Source organism: Rousettus aegyptiacus, unplaced genomic scaffold (genome assembly GCF_014176215.1).
Source record: "Rousettus aegyptiacus isolate mRouAeg1 unplaced genomic scaffold, mRouAeg1.p scaffold_m13_p_6, whole genome shotgun sequence".
NCBI lineage: Eukaryota > Metazoa > Chordata > Mammalia > Chiroptera > Pteropodidae > Rousettus > Rousettus aegyptiacus.
In genome coordinates this window covers 98,988,912-99,007,178 of record NW_023416309.1, presented here as the reverse complement: position 1 = coordinate 99,007,178, position 18,267 = coordinate 98,988,912, and the positions used below count along the sequence as shown (strand labels likewise).

Genomic DNA, 18,267 nt, shown 5'->3' with positions numbered 1-18,267 from the left:
GGGAGAAAGGTGGGGCCTTTCTCAGGGATGTTTCCTTAAATGGCCAGCTGTAGCTCAGGGTGGGGACGCTGGGGGCGGGGGTGGCGCCGAGAGTTAGTTGTGCCTGGGAAGAGGCACTACCTCCCTGCTCCAGCAGCCCGGAGGTGGGGGCGAGTGGGAAACAGCATCCTGGGGAAGGGGGCAGGGGCAGCCCTTCCCGAGCCACTCCCAGGACCCTCTGGGCCCCAGCTCCTTTCACTTGGGTGGCCTGTGATGAGAAGTTGGGGAGGAGCCCGATACCTGGAAGTCTGCCTTTGAGTAAATCCGGAAACCACTGGGTGGGGCAGGCCTGCTTTCCTGGTTTTCTTTAAAAAGTGGGGTTAGATGGAAGGGGTTAATGAGAGAAGGAGCGCCTCCTTCCCCCTATTCGCTGATGAGCCCGGGACTGTCTGCTGCAGAATCAGACCAGGGCGTCCGAGCTCTCCTGGTCCCTGGAGACTGAGGGTGGAGCTTAGAGCAGGGAGGGGGCAGGAACAATCAGATTCGCACCTTCCCCCTGGGCCTGGCACAGTGGTGGGGCCTGGGAGGGGTGGCCGTGTATGAAGTGAGCAGCTGGGTGTGGGGACGTTAGGCAGGTCCCAGGCCCTGTCTGGACTTTAGAAGCCACAGCAAGTGAAGGGTGAACCCCAGCTAACAGTCCTTCCGGCCCTGCTCCTGGGGATGGTGAGGGCAGTGAGCTGGCTGGTGTCCGGGAGCCCGCGCCTGCAGCGGTAACTGTAGCCCTCGACGCAGGCTGGCTGTTCAGGTTCCGCTCCATCAGAGGTTGGCGTCTCTCAGCCATCTGAACAGCAGTCAGGGCAAGGATGGCGGGCAGGCGGGAGGCATTGTGCCCCCCAGTCCCCCACGGCACATTCCGCCACAACCAGAAGAACCAGCCCTGGGCTGAGGGTGGCTCATCCGGAGGGTGATCTCATTTATTTGAACAACCACCCCAGGAAGCAGGAAGGCTCTGGGAAGAGGCGCCCCATTGTGTGGATGGGGACACTGAGGCTCCGAGAAGCAGTGACTCAGCCCTTGCCTGGAGCCTGGCACGTTAGGGGTGGAGCAGGTGCCAAAGGGGAGGCGGCCGTGCTGGGAAGAGGAGGCAGGAGCGTAACCCCTGCCCAACCCCAGGCTCCTCGGCAGCGGTCCTCTCCCTCAGACTCCAGGGGTCCCCTCCTACTGATGAGGTGGCTGAGGAGGGGTCAGATTGGAGAAAAGTCACCCCTCTGCTGAGAAAGAAGCTGCTTGTGCCCACAAAGTCGGGGAGGGGGTGTGTGGCTCCAGAGGCGATCGTAGGTGAGAAGCCAGGTGTGCTGAGCTAAGCCAGGAGAGGCAGTGGTTGCTGTGCTGTGGCTGGGGTCCTGCAGGGGATGGTCCTGGGCCCAGAGAGGGAAAGCCCCGCCCTTTCCAGAAGTGCTCAGCCCAGGCAGAGTGACCAGGTGCAGAGGGCCTGTGGGAACCCTGATGGACCTCAGCCTAGGGGCACATACACTCCCTCAGACCCCATGCAGTGCTGGTCTCCTGTGCCACCCTAGGCTCTGAGTGCTGAGGAGAACAGCGGGACCTGAGCCAGGACAGTTCTGCCATCAGGCACAAGGCTGAGGCTGTAACTGAGCTTCACTCAGCCATGGACTCCCCTGAGAGCGTCTTAGCTGTGCAGACCGTCGTGAGGGCCTGTGACAGCTCCCGCCCTTGGGAAGGGGGACGTCAAACATGCTGGAGGGTAGAAGACTGCCTAAGGCAGGCTTGGCACTCACTGATTCACCCAGATCCTGGGACTAGTCATGGGGCCAGAGCCTGGATCAGGGACATATGTTCGCTCCCAGAGAGCCTGCCCCTCCCTGCTGGCCCCTTCGCCCCATCACAGCCTGAGCGCGTGATGTCGAGACTGTTTCTCTCCCCTCTCTCCCCACCAGATGGTGACCCCCCAGATGCACTCGCGTGTACATAGTAGGTGCTTCATAAATATCTGTGAATAAATGCCATATGGCCACCAGTCTGTGGCAGTGCCTTATTTATTCCGTCTCTGACGTGCCCGTGAAGTAGTGCTGATCTTCCTATTTCCCAGAGAAGGACATTGACGCTCAGAGAGGTCGAACGACTTGCTCAACACCTGGCTCCCACTTGCCTGATTCCAGGCTGCTCTGTCCTGGCTTGTTCAGGCTCTTTTCTTTTCATCCTGCCCCGAAGCCCGTGGCTCCGGCTCCCACGGAAGCTGGGGGCCCAGCAGCAGCCTCCTTTCTCCCTTCTGTCTCCCTGGGGACTCCTTCCCCTGCCCTCTCTCCCCGGGGCTTGGCTGGTCACCGGAGGACCTTTGCCAGGGCCAGGTTCGTCCCAGTGATGCTGATGCGGTGGGCCAGAGCGGTGCCCGGGGAGCTGGATGGGATACTGGTGATCAGTCTGGTTTGGGAATCACAGCAAGTCGAGGCATGGTACTGGCCAATAATATTTTCTGGCCAACTCTGGAATGAGATGACCTCATGCCCGAGATGGGGCGGGTGGAGGAGAGAGGAACGAGGCCAGGCGAGGAAAGGAACCCGCTGCCTGGGAGGTTGCCAGCTGGGTGGGAGTCAGTGCTCTGCGCCCATCAGACCTGGTAATTCTGCTCTTGGTAGCCTTGGAGCAGGTGTAATGGGGGAAATGCCCCTCCCACCCCCTTCTCTGCCAATTCAGATCTTCTGAGGCCCAGCTGCAGCTGCCCCGGGTTGCTCCAGGCACTGACTAAGAGGACCTCAGAGGCAGCCCCTTCCTTTACTTCTGGGGCTCAGAGTTGGTAACACTCACCCAGATGCATCCCGCAGGCTGAGCACCTCCAGGTTTCCTACACCCAGTGCCATATTCTTGCCTTAGTTTTCTCTCTAGGTCAAACGATGAGTTCCAAGGCCACACTGTGTCACATCTTTCCCGGTCCCTACATCCTGAATGCTGGGCATGCAGTGGGTGCTTGGTCTGTGGTGTTGACTGATGGTTTGGTTGGCAATTTCCTTTGTGCAGCTCCCTGGACCCTCGGGGATGTGCCAGGACTTCTCCGGGAATTGGGGAGGGGCAGCGATCCAATTAGAAAGGAGGTGAACAGTGTGCCAGGGACAGAGAAGGACAGCTCCTGGAGACACTGGGGGAGCCGGTGTGGACCTCGGTTAGGGTGCTGAAGCTGGGTCTAAGTCTTCACTCCTCCGCCTCCAAGTTGTGTACCCTGGGACAATCTTTCACTCTCTGGTTGGGGCTTGGTGGCCTTTGGTGGCTTCGAAGGTCATTTCTAGTTGTGAGGGTGATGAGTCTGTGGTTGGCCCTGAACTTCAGGCCCATCCTGACACCTAGGACAGTAGGATTTTTGTCCAAGATTTCAGTGCCCCTTTACCTGTTTTGGGGGCTGGGGAGGGGAGCGTCGGATTCTCTCTCCCAGGCCTAGTGCTGAAGGCATGCTCTGGGCACAAGCTCTGCTCATACCTCTGGGCCCTGCGCCCACGAGCAAAGTGACTGACAGGACGCGATGTGGCAGTAACAAAGCTCTGGTTATGCTGAGGCAGAGAGTTTCCTGCCCTAGGGTTTGAGGTGGTATCACCCAGCAGAGCTCAGGCTGAGGCAAGCCTTCTCTCGGCTCCTCTCGACTCCACAGAAGCATTTCAGAACAAGCACCGTTGCCAGCTATGTGGGTCACCTCTAAGAACATCCTGTGGAGGCTTCTGTTTTGGGGTCCAGATCCCCTAATCCTGTCTCTAGCCCTTGGGCCAAGGTCACTCCCGCCATGTGCATAGCTACATCTAGGCCCCATGGTGAGAGAGCTGAGAATGGACACACCTGGCCCCTGTCTACTGGGTGCCATGGGAGACGGCCCGAGCTCTGGGTTCTAGTCCCAGACTAGTGACTTTGGGCAAATCACTCTCTCTGGTTTCCCCTCTCCTCCTCTCCATGTCACAGGATGAATTCAAGACAATGTGTATGTTGGAGATGCATAGAGAGAGGTTCGGAGTGGTGGAAAGGGCTTGAGCTGGGCAAGCAAACCCACAGGGGTTCAAACCTCAGCTCCCCATCGACTGGGGTCTTGGGAAGCCCACTTACCCTTCCAGCTCCCTCGTCTGTGAACCGGTGAGAGGAATAGGCCCCTCACAGAACCACGTGGCACATGTGGGTGCTCTATACAATACCCGAGCATGGCCAGTGACCAGAGAGCCACCTTCTCTCCTCTCTTGACTGAACGAATGAAGCTGCAAAGCCGAGTCAGGAATCTGTGCACGCCAGAGAAAAACCTGTTGGGAACTGAGCCCCGGAGACACTATGGGGACTTGGAGGCCCCATACGGTGGGGTCAGGGGTCACTCATGGTCCTAGTGGCAGAACAGGGGCTCCCTCCCATCACAGTTTACACCGGGCACTGGTAATTAGGTGGAGCAACGCGTTGGGGGTGGGCTACTCAGAGTGAGAGTGTGGGGGTACAGGGGGGAGGACAGGATGTGAGAGGGAGGTGCCAGAGAACAGAGCTGTGTGTGAGGAGGTAGGTAAGGGGCAGCCATGCTGGAGAGAGAGGATGGGGAGGCTGAGGGTCAGGGCTGGCCATTGGGGAGAGGACAGCAGGGTCGTTTATGCATGTTCCTCTCTGGCTGGTGGCATGTCCTCCCCTTTTACAGATGAGAAAACTGAGGCCCAGAGGGGCTAGAGGACTACCTGAGCCACGCATGCAGCCTGTAAGGAGCAGAGTGGGGATTCGAGCTACCACCACCTGTCTGGCTCTGAAGCGCCTGCCGGTTCCATGGTACACGCCACTTCTGGAAGTCCTGGGGGCTCAAGGCCGCCTCAGAAAACAGACTGAATCTGATAAGGGAAAGAGCGTCATAGAATTTTTCGAAGTAGAAAGGACTCCACGATCACCCAGCCCAGTTTTGTCGCTTTACTGAGAGGAGACAGGCCCGGAGAGGGTAGGTGAGGGGCCTGTGGTCACACAGCAAGCAGAGCAGAGTGAGGCCGTGAACTCAGCTCTGCTGTCCAGAGCCAGGCATGTAGGATCCCTACGGGGCATCTTGAGACAGCCCTGGGATGGCATCACTGAGGCTGTTTCAACCGAGGCTGTCACCGTGGGGCAGGGAGTCCTCCAGGGGCTGACTCACTGCCTGGGGACGCAACCGCCACACGGCCGCCTGTGCCAAGGCCCTGCTGGCCCCTCGGGCTCCAGGAACAGAAGCCTGATTCCTGCCGCCCAGCCTGAGTCACGACTGACTCGTTTTTGTGTATTTTCTCTCAGCCCCACACCACCCCAAAGCTGGGTGGGAACTCCGAGCAGCACAGCGAAGTGAGTCGACCCTGGGCTGAGTAATCCGGAGTGGGGAGTTGGACGGGACCCGGAGTGATGAAATCTGAGGGGAACCCGGAGTCAGCAGTTGAAAGGGCCCCACCTTTCCCAGGTGCATATAAAGGTGCCTGGCATTTGAGACAGTCACAGCATCCTCCCAGCCTCCCTGAGCACCTTTCTCTTCTCTCTGCTACTTGTTCATCGCTCACCTCCCTCCTCAGCACCATGACCACCTGCAGCCGCCAGTTTACCTCCTCCAGCTCCATGAAGGGCTCCTGTGGCATCGGTGGTGGCTCCAGCCGCATGTCCTCTGTCCTGGCCGGAGGGTCCTGCCGGGCCCCCAGTGCCTACGGGGGCCTGTCAGTCTCCACCTCCCGCTTCTCCTCCGGAGGAGCCTGTGGGCTGGGGGGCGGCTATGGCGGTGGCTTCAGCAGCAGCAGCAGCTTTGGTGGGGCTCTGGGTAGTGGCTTTGGCGGAGGATATGGTGGTGGCTTCGGTGCCGGCTCCGGCAGTGGCTTTGGTGCTGGCTTCGGTGCTGGCTTCGGCGGTTACGACGGCGGCCTCCTCTCTGGCAATGAGAAGGTGACCATGCAGAACCTCAACGACCGCCTGGCCTCCTACCTGGACAAGGTGCGCGCCCTGGAGGAGGCCAACGCCGACCTGGAGGTGAAGATCCACGACTGGTACCAGAAGCAGAGGCCCAGCGAGGTCAAGGACTACAGCCCCTACTTCAAGACCATCGAGGACCTGAGGAACAAGGTGGGTGGGCCATGTGGGTGAAGCAGTGAGAGAGGTCATGTGTGCAGAGGTCATGCTAGCATCTCCATTTTGTAAACAGGGAGACTGAAGCTGGCCTTGGAGGAGTAGCCAAGGGCCACTCAGAGAATTGGTAGCGGAAGGTCCTTTTTCAGCATCTAAGTGTCTGAGCTGAGCCTGGACCCCTGTCCTCTTATTCCTTGCAAGCGTTCTTTGCATGACACCCTTGGCGTCTCTCAGCCTTGGGCCCAGGATGGGGTGGGTGGTGGGAGAGGTGGGGTGCATCTCCTACATACCCTGAACTGGGTGGAGAAGGCACCCCAGGCTGGCTGGGGGAGCATAGGGCATGACCCGTGAGCCAGGCGAGCCCCAAATTTGGGGAAGCTCCTTTCTCCTCTCTGTGCTCTTCACCCCTGAGCAGCAGGATCTTGGCTAACCTGGCCTCCTGTTCTTTACCCACTCTGCAGATCATTGCAGCCACCATCGAGAACGCTCAGCCTATTCTGCAGATTGACAATGCCAGGCTGGCAGCCGATGACTTCAGGACCAAGTGAGTAGCCATGGGGTGGGTTGAGGGTAGAGAGTATAGGGCAGGGAGCAAGCAGTGGGGCCGTTTATCTAGGAGGACCAGCAGGTATTGAGCCACAGAAGCCTCACGGATGGAACCTCATGCCCTGACCTCTGTCATACCAGGTATGAGCATGAGCTGGCCCTGCGCCAGAGCGTGGAGGCCGACATCAACGGCCTGCGCAGGGTGCTGGACGAGCTGACCCTGGCCAGAGCCGACCTGGAGATGCAGATCGAGAGCCTGAAGGAGGAGCTGGCCTACCTGAGGAAGAACCACGAGGAGGTGAGGTCACGCTGGTGCAGTGGGGTTGCAGAGGCACCTGGGGTCAGAAAAGGGATCAGCTGACCTGACCACTTCCCGCCATCCCTTCCTAGGAGATGCTAGCCCTGCGGGGTCAGACTGGCGGGGACGTCAACGTGGAGATGGACGCCGCCCCTGGAGTGGACCTGAGCCGCATCCTGAACGAGATGCGCGACCAGTATGAGCAGCTGGCAGAGAAGAACCGCAAGGACGCCGAGGCCTGGTTCCTGAGCAAGGTGGGGCTCAGGTCCTCAGCCCTCCTGAAGAACTTCCCAGCCGGCGGGTGCCTCCGCAGTGCCTCACACCTTCCACTCTTCCTTCCCATCTCAGACCGAGGAGCTGAACAGAGAAGTAGCCTCTAACAGCGAACAGGTGCAGACTAGCCGCAGCGAGGTGTCGGAACTCCGGAGGGTGCTCCAGGGCCTGGAGATTGAATTGCAGTCCCAGCTCAGCATGGTATGAAGGACCTGGTCCAGCCCCAGCCCCTAAGTCACCAGTAATGGCCACTACCACCTGAACGCTACCGCAATGCAGTTCCCAGGAGTGGGACTGAGAGATTATTGCACTCATTCTACAGATGGAGAAATTAAGGCCCAGAATGGTGGAATAACTCTTCTCCATGTTGTCTGGCCTATCGATAGCCCAGCTGGGGCCAAAAGCTATGCACCTCGCGGGAAGCATGCCCAGAGACCTGGAGGGATAGCGGTGACCACCTTCAATGACTCTCTTTTCTTCTCTCTTGCTCACAGAAAGCATCCCTGGAGAGCAGCCTGGAGGAGACCAAAGGCCGGTACTGCATGCAGCTGTCCCAGATCCAGGCGCTGATCAGCAGCGTGGAGGAGCAGCTGGCCCAGCTGCGCTGTGAGATGGAGCAGCAGAGCCAAGAGTACCAGATCCTGCTGGACGTGAAGACGCGGCTGGAGCAGGAGATCGCCACCTACCGCCGCCTGCTGGAGGGCGAGGATGCCCAGTGAGTGCCAGGCCCCCCAGTCCTGCCCCACAGACCCTTCGGCCCCCTGCTGCTCCCAGCTCATCTAATTGCTCTGCCTTTTCTCCCCCACAGCTACTCCCAGAACACATCCGGACATACCTATTCTTCCCGAGAAGGTAAGGCTTCTGAGAGTTCTGGGCTCTCCAGAGCCCCCAGCCCACTCTCCTCCCTGTGTGGGACCAGCATAGATCCCAGAGCGTTTCTCACCTCTTCTCTTCTCTCCCACAGTATTCTCCTCCTCATCCTCTGGCCACCAGACCCGGCCCATCCTCAAGGAGCAGAGCTCGTCCAGCTTCAGCCAGGGCCAGACCTCCAAGCATTGAGCTGCCTCTGCCAGAGCCCCCTGCCCCTCCGCCGGCTCCGACTCCTGAAGGCCTGGGTCAGGCCCCTGTTCTCCCAGCGCAGTTCCCAGCTGTCTCCCCTCCCTCTCTGCTGGTGATGGGCTAATAAAAGCTGACTTTCTGGTTGATGCAAAACTATGTGGTCTCTGTTCTTGAACTGATGGGAAGGGAGTTGAAGGTGCCTCCCAGGAACCTTCTGTGACCTCACAACCTGGGGACTTCTCTTCCTGAAAGTCCTCCATGCCGTCTCAGGAGTGGGAGGTGGGACGTAGGATGGGAGAGAGCTCACGCATGTTACACAGGTACTTTCCTTAGACCCTCCCGGCAGCTCTGTGAGGTGGGTGTGGTCAGGCTCATTTTTGGAATGGAGACAACTCTAGGATTCAGAGAGGCTGAGTAACTTGCATGAAGTCACACAGATGTAAGTGGCATGTTTGCAGTTCGCACGCAGGGCTGCCTAGCTACAAACTCCACGCCTTTCTTTTATACCACGCTAACGTTTTTAGGTATTTTAACCCAAAGACACCAATGCTAGAGCTCTTAGCCCTACCCCTGTCTCCTCACCTTTGCACACAATGATTTTTGTGTCGAATGGTGGAGGGAGGGCCCTCTGCCTTGGGGATGGTAGCCAGAGTTGTGAGAACCCTTCTTCTCCCAACCTGCTCCTCCTCATCACCTCCCTCAACTTCTTCCTCTTCCTCGTGCCCCTCAGCCTGTGAACCGAGTACCGACGAGCCCCCTAGGAAATACCTGTCACCCACACACTCCTTTTCATCCCCACCACCACTGCCACATCCAGACCTGCTTCCTCTCTCTCCCTAGAACCGGCCGCAGCCTACTCACCGGGGCCTCTTGCTGCCCATCTCTCCCACTCCCATTTCTGCCTAATGATCTTCTTCACAAGAATGTGGTCGAGGTCAGGAGCAAGGATGTGCTCAGGATGCCCCTGCCTACGCACCCGTGATGCTCCCTTTCCCCTCCGATGCGCGGTCCTTGTGTCTCAACCCGCTTTGGCGCCTTCCCGCCCTCCTTGCCCTGCCCTCCGCGAGTCAGCCACACCTGCGTAATTGCGGTGCCCCACGCCTCTCAGTGACCATGGGTGCCATCCATACGGAAAATTTCCCATTAAAAAAAAAAAATCAAAGTTATGTATGTATAACATAATAAGGCTTGTTATGAAAAAGAGCCTCCCTGGTTTGTGCCCCGTGCCTCCCTCCCGTGCCTCCAGCCCCGCCTCTTACTTTTAACTCTTAGTTGCTATTTTTGGCATTTGCCCCTTTATTTCTAGCAGTGTATACTACCGTGTCTTGATTTTTTTTCCTCCAGTTTCAGTTTTTAATTGCTTGACTTCCTGCTTTAAAAGTTGGAGACTTAGCTCTCTTATACAGCATGGCTCCTTTCCACTTGTTTTTATCCTCTCGAAATCTTCATATTTTCAGCAGATAAATGTTTAATAGTTACATTGTTATGACTATTTAAATATTATTCAAAGTCAAATTATGTTTTATGCTATATTGAAATTCCTTGGAATAGCTCTTTTTCAATTTGTTTAGGTTTTCTATCACTAATGGATTCTCTCATTCGCTGCCGGAAGCACGACTCTCCTCTTAATATGTCAAATATTGTGTATTGCATCGTTATCATCTTTTTAGAGATGGCGCTCCTGGAGCTGCCTGTTCTCCTGCGTCGGTCTGTCCGGATGCTCGCTAGGATAGTACCAAACCCTACATATACTATGTTTCTTCCTATACAAACATACCTATGTTAAGTTTACAGCTTCTCTTTGGCATATCCAAATTGCCAAGATCTCTACTCTTGTGTTTTGGGGCCGTTATTAAGTGAAATAAGGGTCACTTGAACACAAGCACTGTGATACGATGACAGCCAATCTGATAATTGAGATGGTGGGTAGTGTATGCAGTGTGTATGTGTTGGTAAAAGGGATGATTCACAGCCTGGGCAGGATGGAGCAGGACGGTGAGAGAGTTTATCACACTACTCAGAAAGGCACACGATTTAAAACTTATGAATTGTTTATTTCTGAACTTTTCTATTTAATATTTTTGGATTGCAGTTGACCATGATGTTGGAAGCTATGGGAAGCAAAACCGAGGATAAGGGAGAGGCCACTGTACATTTTTAATGCTGTTTCCCCTATATGTTTTTTTTGGTTGCCATGCAACATAATACAGCAATGAACATCTTTATGCAGAAAGCTTTTACAAATAATTTACATTATTTCCTTATGCTAGGTTCCCAGAAGTACAATGACTAGGCGAGCAGATAACGGATGCTTTACAGTTCTTGATTTGTGTTGCCAAATAGATTTAAAGAGAAGTTGTGCCAAATTTACATAATTTGCCAGCAGGTAATGGGAGTGCCTATTTCAAAACCTGCTCACCAACTTTGAGTACTATCTTTTAAGGATCTCTTTCGGAAATGGATCTGTATGTCACTTTTAAAGCTGAAGTTCTGGAAAGACCCTCATGCTCAGATGTACTCCTGACCTGGGTTACTAAAAGTCAGAGCTGGAGCATATGCTTCTGAGTTGTTCAGTAATGAGATGTTGAAACAGAGGATGTAGGACACTCTCTGCCTGGGCGTGGGGAGAGATTTAAACAAAGCTCTTCATGCCGGTGTCTTCAGAGTGCATGCTACCCATCCGTGGACCCTCAGGAAGCTCCACGATTTGATAGATGGGGGAGCTAAGGTCTCAAATAATTAAGGGGAAAAAAACTTTCTCGGGGTCTCCCAGCTAGTTAGCAAAACTCCCTCTTCTCAGGAACCACATTTCTTCTGTTTGTTGCTGTATCCTGTAGACACAAAACATGAACCCCTTTAAAGAACGACAATATCAAAGCAGAAATGCGTTTGCCCTTTAATAACGGAACCAGCTTTTCCATCTCGAAATGCCCTGCCGCCTGGATTTCTCAGGCTAAGATCCAAGTCCCAAATCAGACTGCATTTTGCTCTTGGCTGGCCTGGCACTGAGATGTGGAGGCTGAGTGCTCTCGAATGTTCCTTGTAACTCATTTACTTTGAATACACCCTCAGATTCTTTATGCTTGACTTAGTGTCGAAGTTTGTGAAATATTGTTTTAGGTAATTAAATAAAGCGCTAAAACAATGGCTGGAGTGAGCATTAATGATAGCCTATAAAGCGTATCTGCTGAGGTGAATGAATGAGTGGTTAGCTCGTAAGGCTTTGCTTTCTTTGGGCCCATTGTTTCTGAGAGCTATAAAAAGCGTGGCCACCCTCCTCATGAGATAAGGGATTTCTTACCTTTGTCTTCTCACTGCTGTAGCTTGTTTAAGACCTTCTGATAGCTCCCGGAAACATAAACATGAACGAGGCTTTCTGTTTTGCTTGTCCGCCACAACCCTACACAGCACACAGCCTGTGAGGGACACTCAGTAAAGATTTGTAGAGTTGAACCATGGGTTTGGTGTTCATGGAACATTTTCAGAAGCGAATTTCTCAAGGACAGGATTGTTTAGATTTCACGTGCCTCTCACCGTGTTGGTACAAGGCAGCCACCGTTGTAGGTATTGATGAGCTGCCATGGAAGAGGAAGCAAGTATCTTCTTGAGCCATGAAGGGATGAACCAGGCCTGCGAGAGCTGAGGCATCAAGCATGTGCAGCTATTTATCTGGCCTTCCTCTGATGGGCCGTGTGGTCACCTTCATGGGATGATGTAGCTTTGCATCCCTCCTTCCCCAATTGTTCAGGACCCCTACAGGGCTTCAAGCAGATCCAGGGGTGTTAAAGCAAGGATGGCTATTTAGGAGAGTCCCTTTTTGACTTGGTTCTCTGTTAACCCATTGCTGGGATCCCAAGGTCCCTGTTTTTCCACGATCACAGGGTTGTCACATATAAAACAGATATGTTTTGGCCTTTCCAGCTTTTATCTGCCATACAAATAGTGTGACAACATAAATAGAAAAGTAAAAAGATAAAAACATTCGTCTATTGTGCAGTCCCCAGGGTTTTTATTCTCCCAGGCTCCCTCCTGGCCTCGTTATGTGTGGGTACATAACAAAGATGATTTTTAAATATTTAAGGGGCTTCATTACTAAATGAATAAGTTCCTAGGCATTAAAGATGAGTATAAAAGGACATATGTGCAAGGATATTTATTGCTGCATTATTTATAGCGACTGAAAATGGAAAACAAAGTGACTATCCATCAGAAGTGTACAGTTGAGTAAATAATGGTCCACTTGTACTATAGAATATTAAGCAGCCATCACAACTGATAAATTGGAGCTATGTCAGATGGTAAGAATAGATTCCTCAAAGTACTGGGAAAGGGAAATGCACAACGCAGAAAAGCACATGGAGGCTATTGATCCCACATGTGTGAATAAATAAAACCAGTTCCCCATTCCTGTAAATGCATATCTGTGTGTATAATTATATGAGCACCAAAAATATGAAAGGATACAGATGAAGTTATGAGCATGGGTTACCTCGGGGGTAGGGTGAAAGGCCGATGTGGGGAGAGGGGGCAGTCAATGGGAAGAGGATATCCAAAAAAAAAAAAACAAAAAACAGGAAAGGAAAAAAGGAGCGCACACATATTTATACATATGCATCGAATCGTGTGTGTGTGTATATAAACAAAGAAAATAAACATAAAATTTAAAAACGAAAGAATCAGTTAATTTTGTTGGCCATCACATCAATTTCTTAGTGAAAAACAGGTTGCACACCCAAATATCCCAGACAGTTTCATACTGCTATATGATAGATTTTTTTTTAACCGTCTTAATTTTTTAGAGTACAGTTCAATAGTGTTGAATATATTCACGGACCTCTAGAACTTTTTCATCTTACAATGTGGAAACTCTCTGCCCACTAAACGCGAATTCCCTCTGCTCTCTCTCCCCAGTCCTTGGTGATCAGCTTTCTACTTTCTGTTTCTATGATTTTGACCACTTTAGATACTTCATTTGCGTGGAATCAAACAATATTTGTCCTTTTTGTGACTGGCTCACTTCACTTAGCATAATGTCCTCAAGGTTTATTCACATTGGTTTGCACGTGACATACCATGTCATAGATTTTTAATTCATTTTGTATTTAGATAATAATATGACTACACAAATTAAAAGTGGCAACCAAAAGAAGAAAAAAACCAAACAAAACTAAAGATTGTAGTCCCTTGCACAAGGTAGGGTGGAATAGTGGAGGGAGGCAAGAGGCCAACCTGGGGTTTAACCTTGAGCATGACGTTGGGCCTAATCTTTCATTTCTGAGTCTTTTATTCCTCTTCTATATATTTTGGGTATTAGTATCTAATTGAAGGGGTTCATGTGAGCATTAAAGTAGATAAAAGGTGGACAAAGCACACAGTAGGCACCCAATAAATGTTTGCTCACTCTTTCCCTCTCCCTTTGACAGTTTTCAAAACGGCCTGACCTGTTATTGCCTCATTTGATTCTTGTGGCGAGGCGGGGGACAGGCAGGTGCATCTGCCTGCTAAGGCTGAGCAGGAGCAATCCCTTCCCTCCCAACTGCTCTCTGCCAAGGCTCCTCGCTATCTCCCTGCACTGTACTGATCCCATTTTATGGGTGAGGAAACTGAGGCTCAGGGAGGATGAACGGCTTGCCTGCGGGTGCACGACTGGCAGGAAGACAGCCAGATCATCCCCTTCGCCCTGCCACCGCCATGTAGGTCTTCCAGATGAGCAGAGCGCTGGCCCTGTTTGACCTGATCTGGGTTGCAGAGAAGGCGAGCTCTCGCAGGAGACGAGCGAACAGCCCACGTCCACTTAGAGCATGCTCTGGGCCAGGTGTGCTGGGCCTGGGGGCGGCGGCGGGGTCAGGGTTACCGTGATCAGTCAGGAGCTGCCCTGGTCTTAAATGAGACACCGACTTTTAGCACTTAGCAGGACATGGCACTCTTTGTCCTTCTCCTAGAGGTGCCTCTAGTGTGTGCAGGGTGGGCGGTGCCCTTGGTGGCTAAACTTCTCTTTGGCAGCTTGGCCGATTTGGCTGATTGATGCCGCCCCTCCCCTTCCTCCTCTTTTAGGTAAGGTGGTGGGGTGTTTATACCATGGAAATGGCAAACACTACAAATCAGGGCTTGATTAATGGTCTAGACTTAAGAAAGTCTAGACTTAAAAATTTTAAGAAAAAAAAATCGACATAATGCAGATTAGTCTTAAAAGTGTGTCATGTTTGTAGTTATTGCATTGTGAATAGCAAAACATGTAAGAAAACACTAAAAATATTCTTTCAGTATTTGAAACCTGCTATCTGATCCGGCATGGAAGTCACTCACATCCTTGATGAATGACTGGAGTTAGGGAGGAGTCTTTGCTGTTTTGCCGTTATCATGCTCCTTAATATAAACACAAATTTTAACTAGCATTTCTGTTAGAACCACATTCCTTTGTGAATTACAACTGCAAGTTGCAAGAGTTTGGCAAGATATAAGACACAGAGTTTGGCAAAAATCGATGAAAGTGTCCTATGAGAATCATTGACTGCATGGACTTTACAATAAAGAGCGCTTCTTATTATTTGTAAATTGAGTGCTGCTATACATCCCTTATATAAATAAATTTATGATAAAATTTTATATATAATGTGTATATATAATGTGTAATGTATGTGTGTGTGTGTATATATCCCCCTAGGATAGATGGCTGGTGGCTAAATATTTCCCAGCATACCATTGGCTTATGCGGCTAAAACTCAAAAATTTAGGTGCCTCAGTGTGGGTTGCAGAAGCAGACTCTGGACAAAAATTCAAATGCAAGAAGTGTTTTGAGCGGTGTCTTATAAAACACCATTAGGGAGCATGTAGGTAAGCCAGGCGAGGGAAGGAAGCTACTAAGGGGTGTGTAATCAAGCAGGTGAACACTGTGGATACCTGTAGCTTAATCCTGTTGGAGAACCCCAAGAGACAGTGAAGAACATGACCCTCCAAATTCTTCCCAAAGGACGAGGGAACTCAGATGTTTGTCCTCTGATTCCATCAGTCACAGGCAGGGGACTGGTGTGAACTCCTCAGCACTCTAGCCTGTCCCCCGCACGGGCAGAGTGGGCTCTGGTGGCCAGAGAAGGTCCTCAGGCAGAAGTCTCTGGTGCTGACGGTTGGAAATCTGGCCAGTAGGTGCACAGGAGAAGCAGCCCGAGCTTGGCAGCTACGGGAGGCAGGCTGTGATGCTACTGGGGGCAGGGGACCTAGCTTTGCAGAGCAGCCTGGCACCTTTGGGATACCTGCACATTCCGTGGCAGCTGAGGCTCAGGGAGCTTCCTTACCTTCACCTCTCTAAGTTTATAACACAGAGACAATGACGCTTTCCTCAAGGGGGTTGTTAGGACTAAACGAGAACATGGTGGTGGTGCCTAGCACCGGGCCCGACAGAGCCAGGCTCAGGAAACCGCAGCTCTCAGTGTCCTTCGGACTCTATGAAGAGAGTCTTCTCAGACCTCAGACTTTAGAAGGTGTTTGTCTCTCTCGACAGTCAGATCTTTCTTACTAGCGAGAGTTTTATATTCCATCATGTTTCCCTTTTTGTCTTGGCTGCCAGGAAACCTGGAGCTAGATGTCAGGTAGGGCAGCCTCTTCCCTCTGCTACTGCCACCTCCCTTTCGCAGTAGACACCCACTGGGGTGGCTGCTTAACTCATAGAGTTTGGGGCCAAATCTGCGCCCCATCTTCTTCTGATACCTTCCTTCTTGGTCTTTGGGGGAGAGTGGCCACATATGCCTACAGGGTTGGCCATATAGGAGTCTGGCCCCACATAAGCCTTTCCTGGGGTTTTTCAAATTCGATCTGATTATCTGTGGCCACAAGGCTGAAGGATAAGTTCAGGGCTACCTTCAGCTTGGGTTCTAGACTTATGGAAGAGGTCAGGAGACAGAGCAAGGCCGAGGTGTGTGTGTGTGTGTGTGTGCGCGCGCGCACACACACGCGTGCAGATGTTACTCCCGTTGCACCAACAGCTAGGGCAGGGAGGAGAAGAGCAAGGCTTTGGGTGATGCTGAGTGACCAGTGGGATTTCCCTGGCCTCAGGACCTTATTGGACACCTGAGCTGCTGCTTCCCCATCTCCCTCTCTCCCAGGCTGGGGGAGGCAATGCCCCACCTCAGCATGGGGATCCTGCCTTCTTCCCTCACACCCACAAAGTCCTGCTGACTCTTCCTCAGCAGGGCTTCCGGCCTGGCCTGTTCCCACAGACTCCTCCCTGGCCAGGCCCTCGCACACTCACTAACTCATCACCTTGGCCCCGCTGGCCTCAGCAGCTCTTCTGAGGCCGCCCTCCTCCTGTCGTCTCTCCAACACCCAGCGCTTTCCTGGAATCCTCTTTGTTCTTTGCCTCTGTCTTTGCCTGACTTTTAATTCCTGTTCTCTAGTAGAGTTCGCCCCCGCCTTGCCATTGGTCAAACTCTAAGGCTTAATTTAAGGGAGCTTTTTACCAAACATTTACTCTGTGCTGAGCACTGTGCTGGCCACTTGCCGTGAACTATCTACTCCGCTCCATAATCCTGCTAGGTAGGAACTGTTATGCCCATTCATTAGGAAACAGACTAGGAGAGCTGCAGTGATTTGGCCAAGGTCACCTGGCTGCTGAGTGGGGTCGCTAGACTGGAGTCCCTGGCTGGCTGACTGGGGTGGGGGGGTGTCCTGCTGTTTCCTGGGTCCCACATGGTGTGGGCCTGGGGGAGGACGTGGACTGCATGACACTAAATCTGCTCCCCAACCTCTGATGGTGGAAACCACTCCCTTTCTCTCTGGAACTCTCCGGGGACCCCTTTCTCTTTTCTTCCCTCTCTCTCCCCACCCTTGTAGCTCAGGACTCCTGACACAGCCATTCGGTCTCCCAAGTGCTGACTTTCCTCGAGACTCACCTGGTGCTGGAGTTCCCACAGCCACGCCCCTGCCTGGGAATGCCCTCTCCCAACTCCACCCACCAAGGCCTCTTCCTTCTTTCCAAACCTGAGTCAAAGGCAGCCTTTCCAAGAAGCTTCCCTGTGCTACCCACCCCACCTTGTGGCTCCTCGGCTCCAGCTCCCCTTGGCCCATGAAACAGGGAAAGCTCAGGTTGCATTTGCCCTCCGCCATCAGACTAGACATCCCCAAGGGCACGAGTAATTATAGTACTTAACATGCTGTGCCCCGACTATTGGAGAGACATTTGGTGGTCCCCAAAGGCACTGTTGTGAGCAATAAGGGGTGAGGGTGGGCTGGTGCACAGATAACAGAGGCAGTGGGAGGACTGAGAAGGGGAAAGTCCGGTGATCCAAGGTGATGGGGTGGGACTTGGGAAGAGAAGCAGTCTGAGACTACACCACCCCTTACCTGGGTAATGGAAAGGTGACATCTTCCTTCCGGTTTTCTGTTTTCCGCCAAAGTACGTTCCACTAGGATGCCAGAGTTGCTTTTGTAAAACACACCTAACGGTGCCACCCCTCTCCTTAGAACCCTCGGTGCCCCCAGCTGTGCACTCCAGCAATGCTTAAGGGCTTGCGGGTTCCCTCAGACCAGTGTTTCACCTGCCTCTGTGTCCTTGCTCAGGTGCTTCCCTGAGCAAACGGGGTGTCCTTCCTCACGTCCTTTGCTTGCTTAGCACCTACTTAGTTAGGAGGTCCTCTGGAATGCTTGCCGACCCTGCGGTGGGTGGGATGACCGCCCTTTCTCTGTGTTCTATTTATTCTTCACCCACCTGCGCACCCACCTGTACACCCACCATCCGTCCATTCGCCCTCTATTTTTCTCTTTATCCATCCATTAGTCTTTCTTCCAACCATTCATCTGCCACTCACCTGCTCATCCAACCATCCATCTATCCATCATCTATTCGCTCCCCCATTCTTTCACATTCCCTTACCATCTTCCCTTTCCTCTCTCCCTCCCTCCCTCCCTCCCTCCCTCCCTCCCTCCCTTCCTTTTGTCCTTCATTGAGCATCTACTGCCACACAGTCTGCAGAAATCGTTATCTTAAATTTGTGTGTTGAACTGAGGCTTGACCTTAAGGGACATGATAAATT

The 18,267-nt window shown here is 52.7% G+C and overlaps 1 protein-coding gene across 2 annotated transcripts; it reads left to right on the top strand.

Annotated features, from left to right (window-relative positions):
* The first annotated feature begins 5,529 nt into the window (after positions 1-5,529).
* KRT16 (keratin 16) lies at positions 5,530-8,979 on the top strand. 2 transcript variants are annotated; one of them, XM_036223305.1, is made up of 8 exons: positions 5,530-5,663; positions 5,739-6,063; positions 6,528-6,610; positions 6,754-6,910; positions 7,003-7,164; positions 7,259-7,384; positions 7,678-7,898; positions 8,973-8,979. In XM_036223305.1, exons 1-8 carry the CDS (start codon positions 5,530-5,532, stop codon positions 8,977-8,979), a joined length of 1,215 nt encoding a protein of 404 aa, XP_036079198.1. The 2 variants fall into 2 exon arrangements, with proteins under 2 accessions (XP_036079198.1, XP_016006487.2); XM_016151001.2 differs by lacking the exon at positions 8,973-8,979 and adding exons at positions 7,992-8,035; positions 8,148-8,242 and having other exon boundaries at positions 5,530-6,063.
* The last annotated feature ends 9,288 nt before the right edge of the window (positions 8,980-18,267 follow it).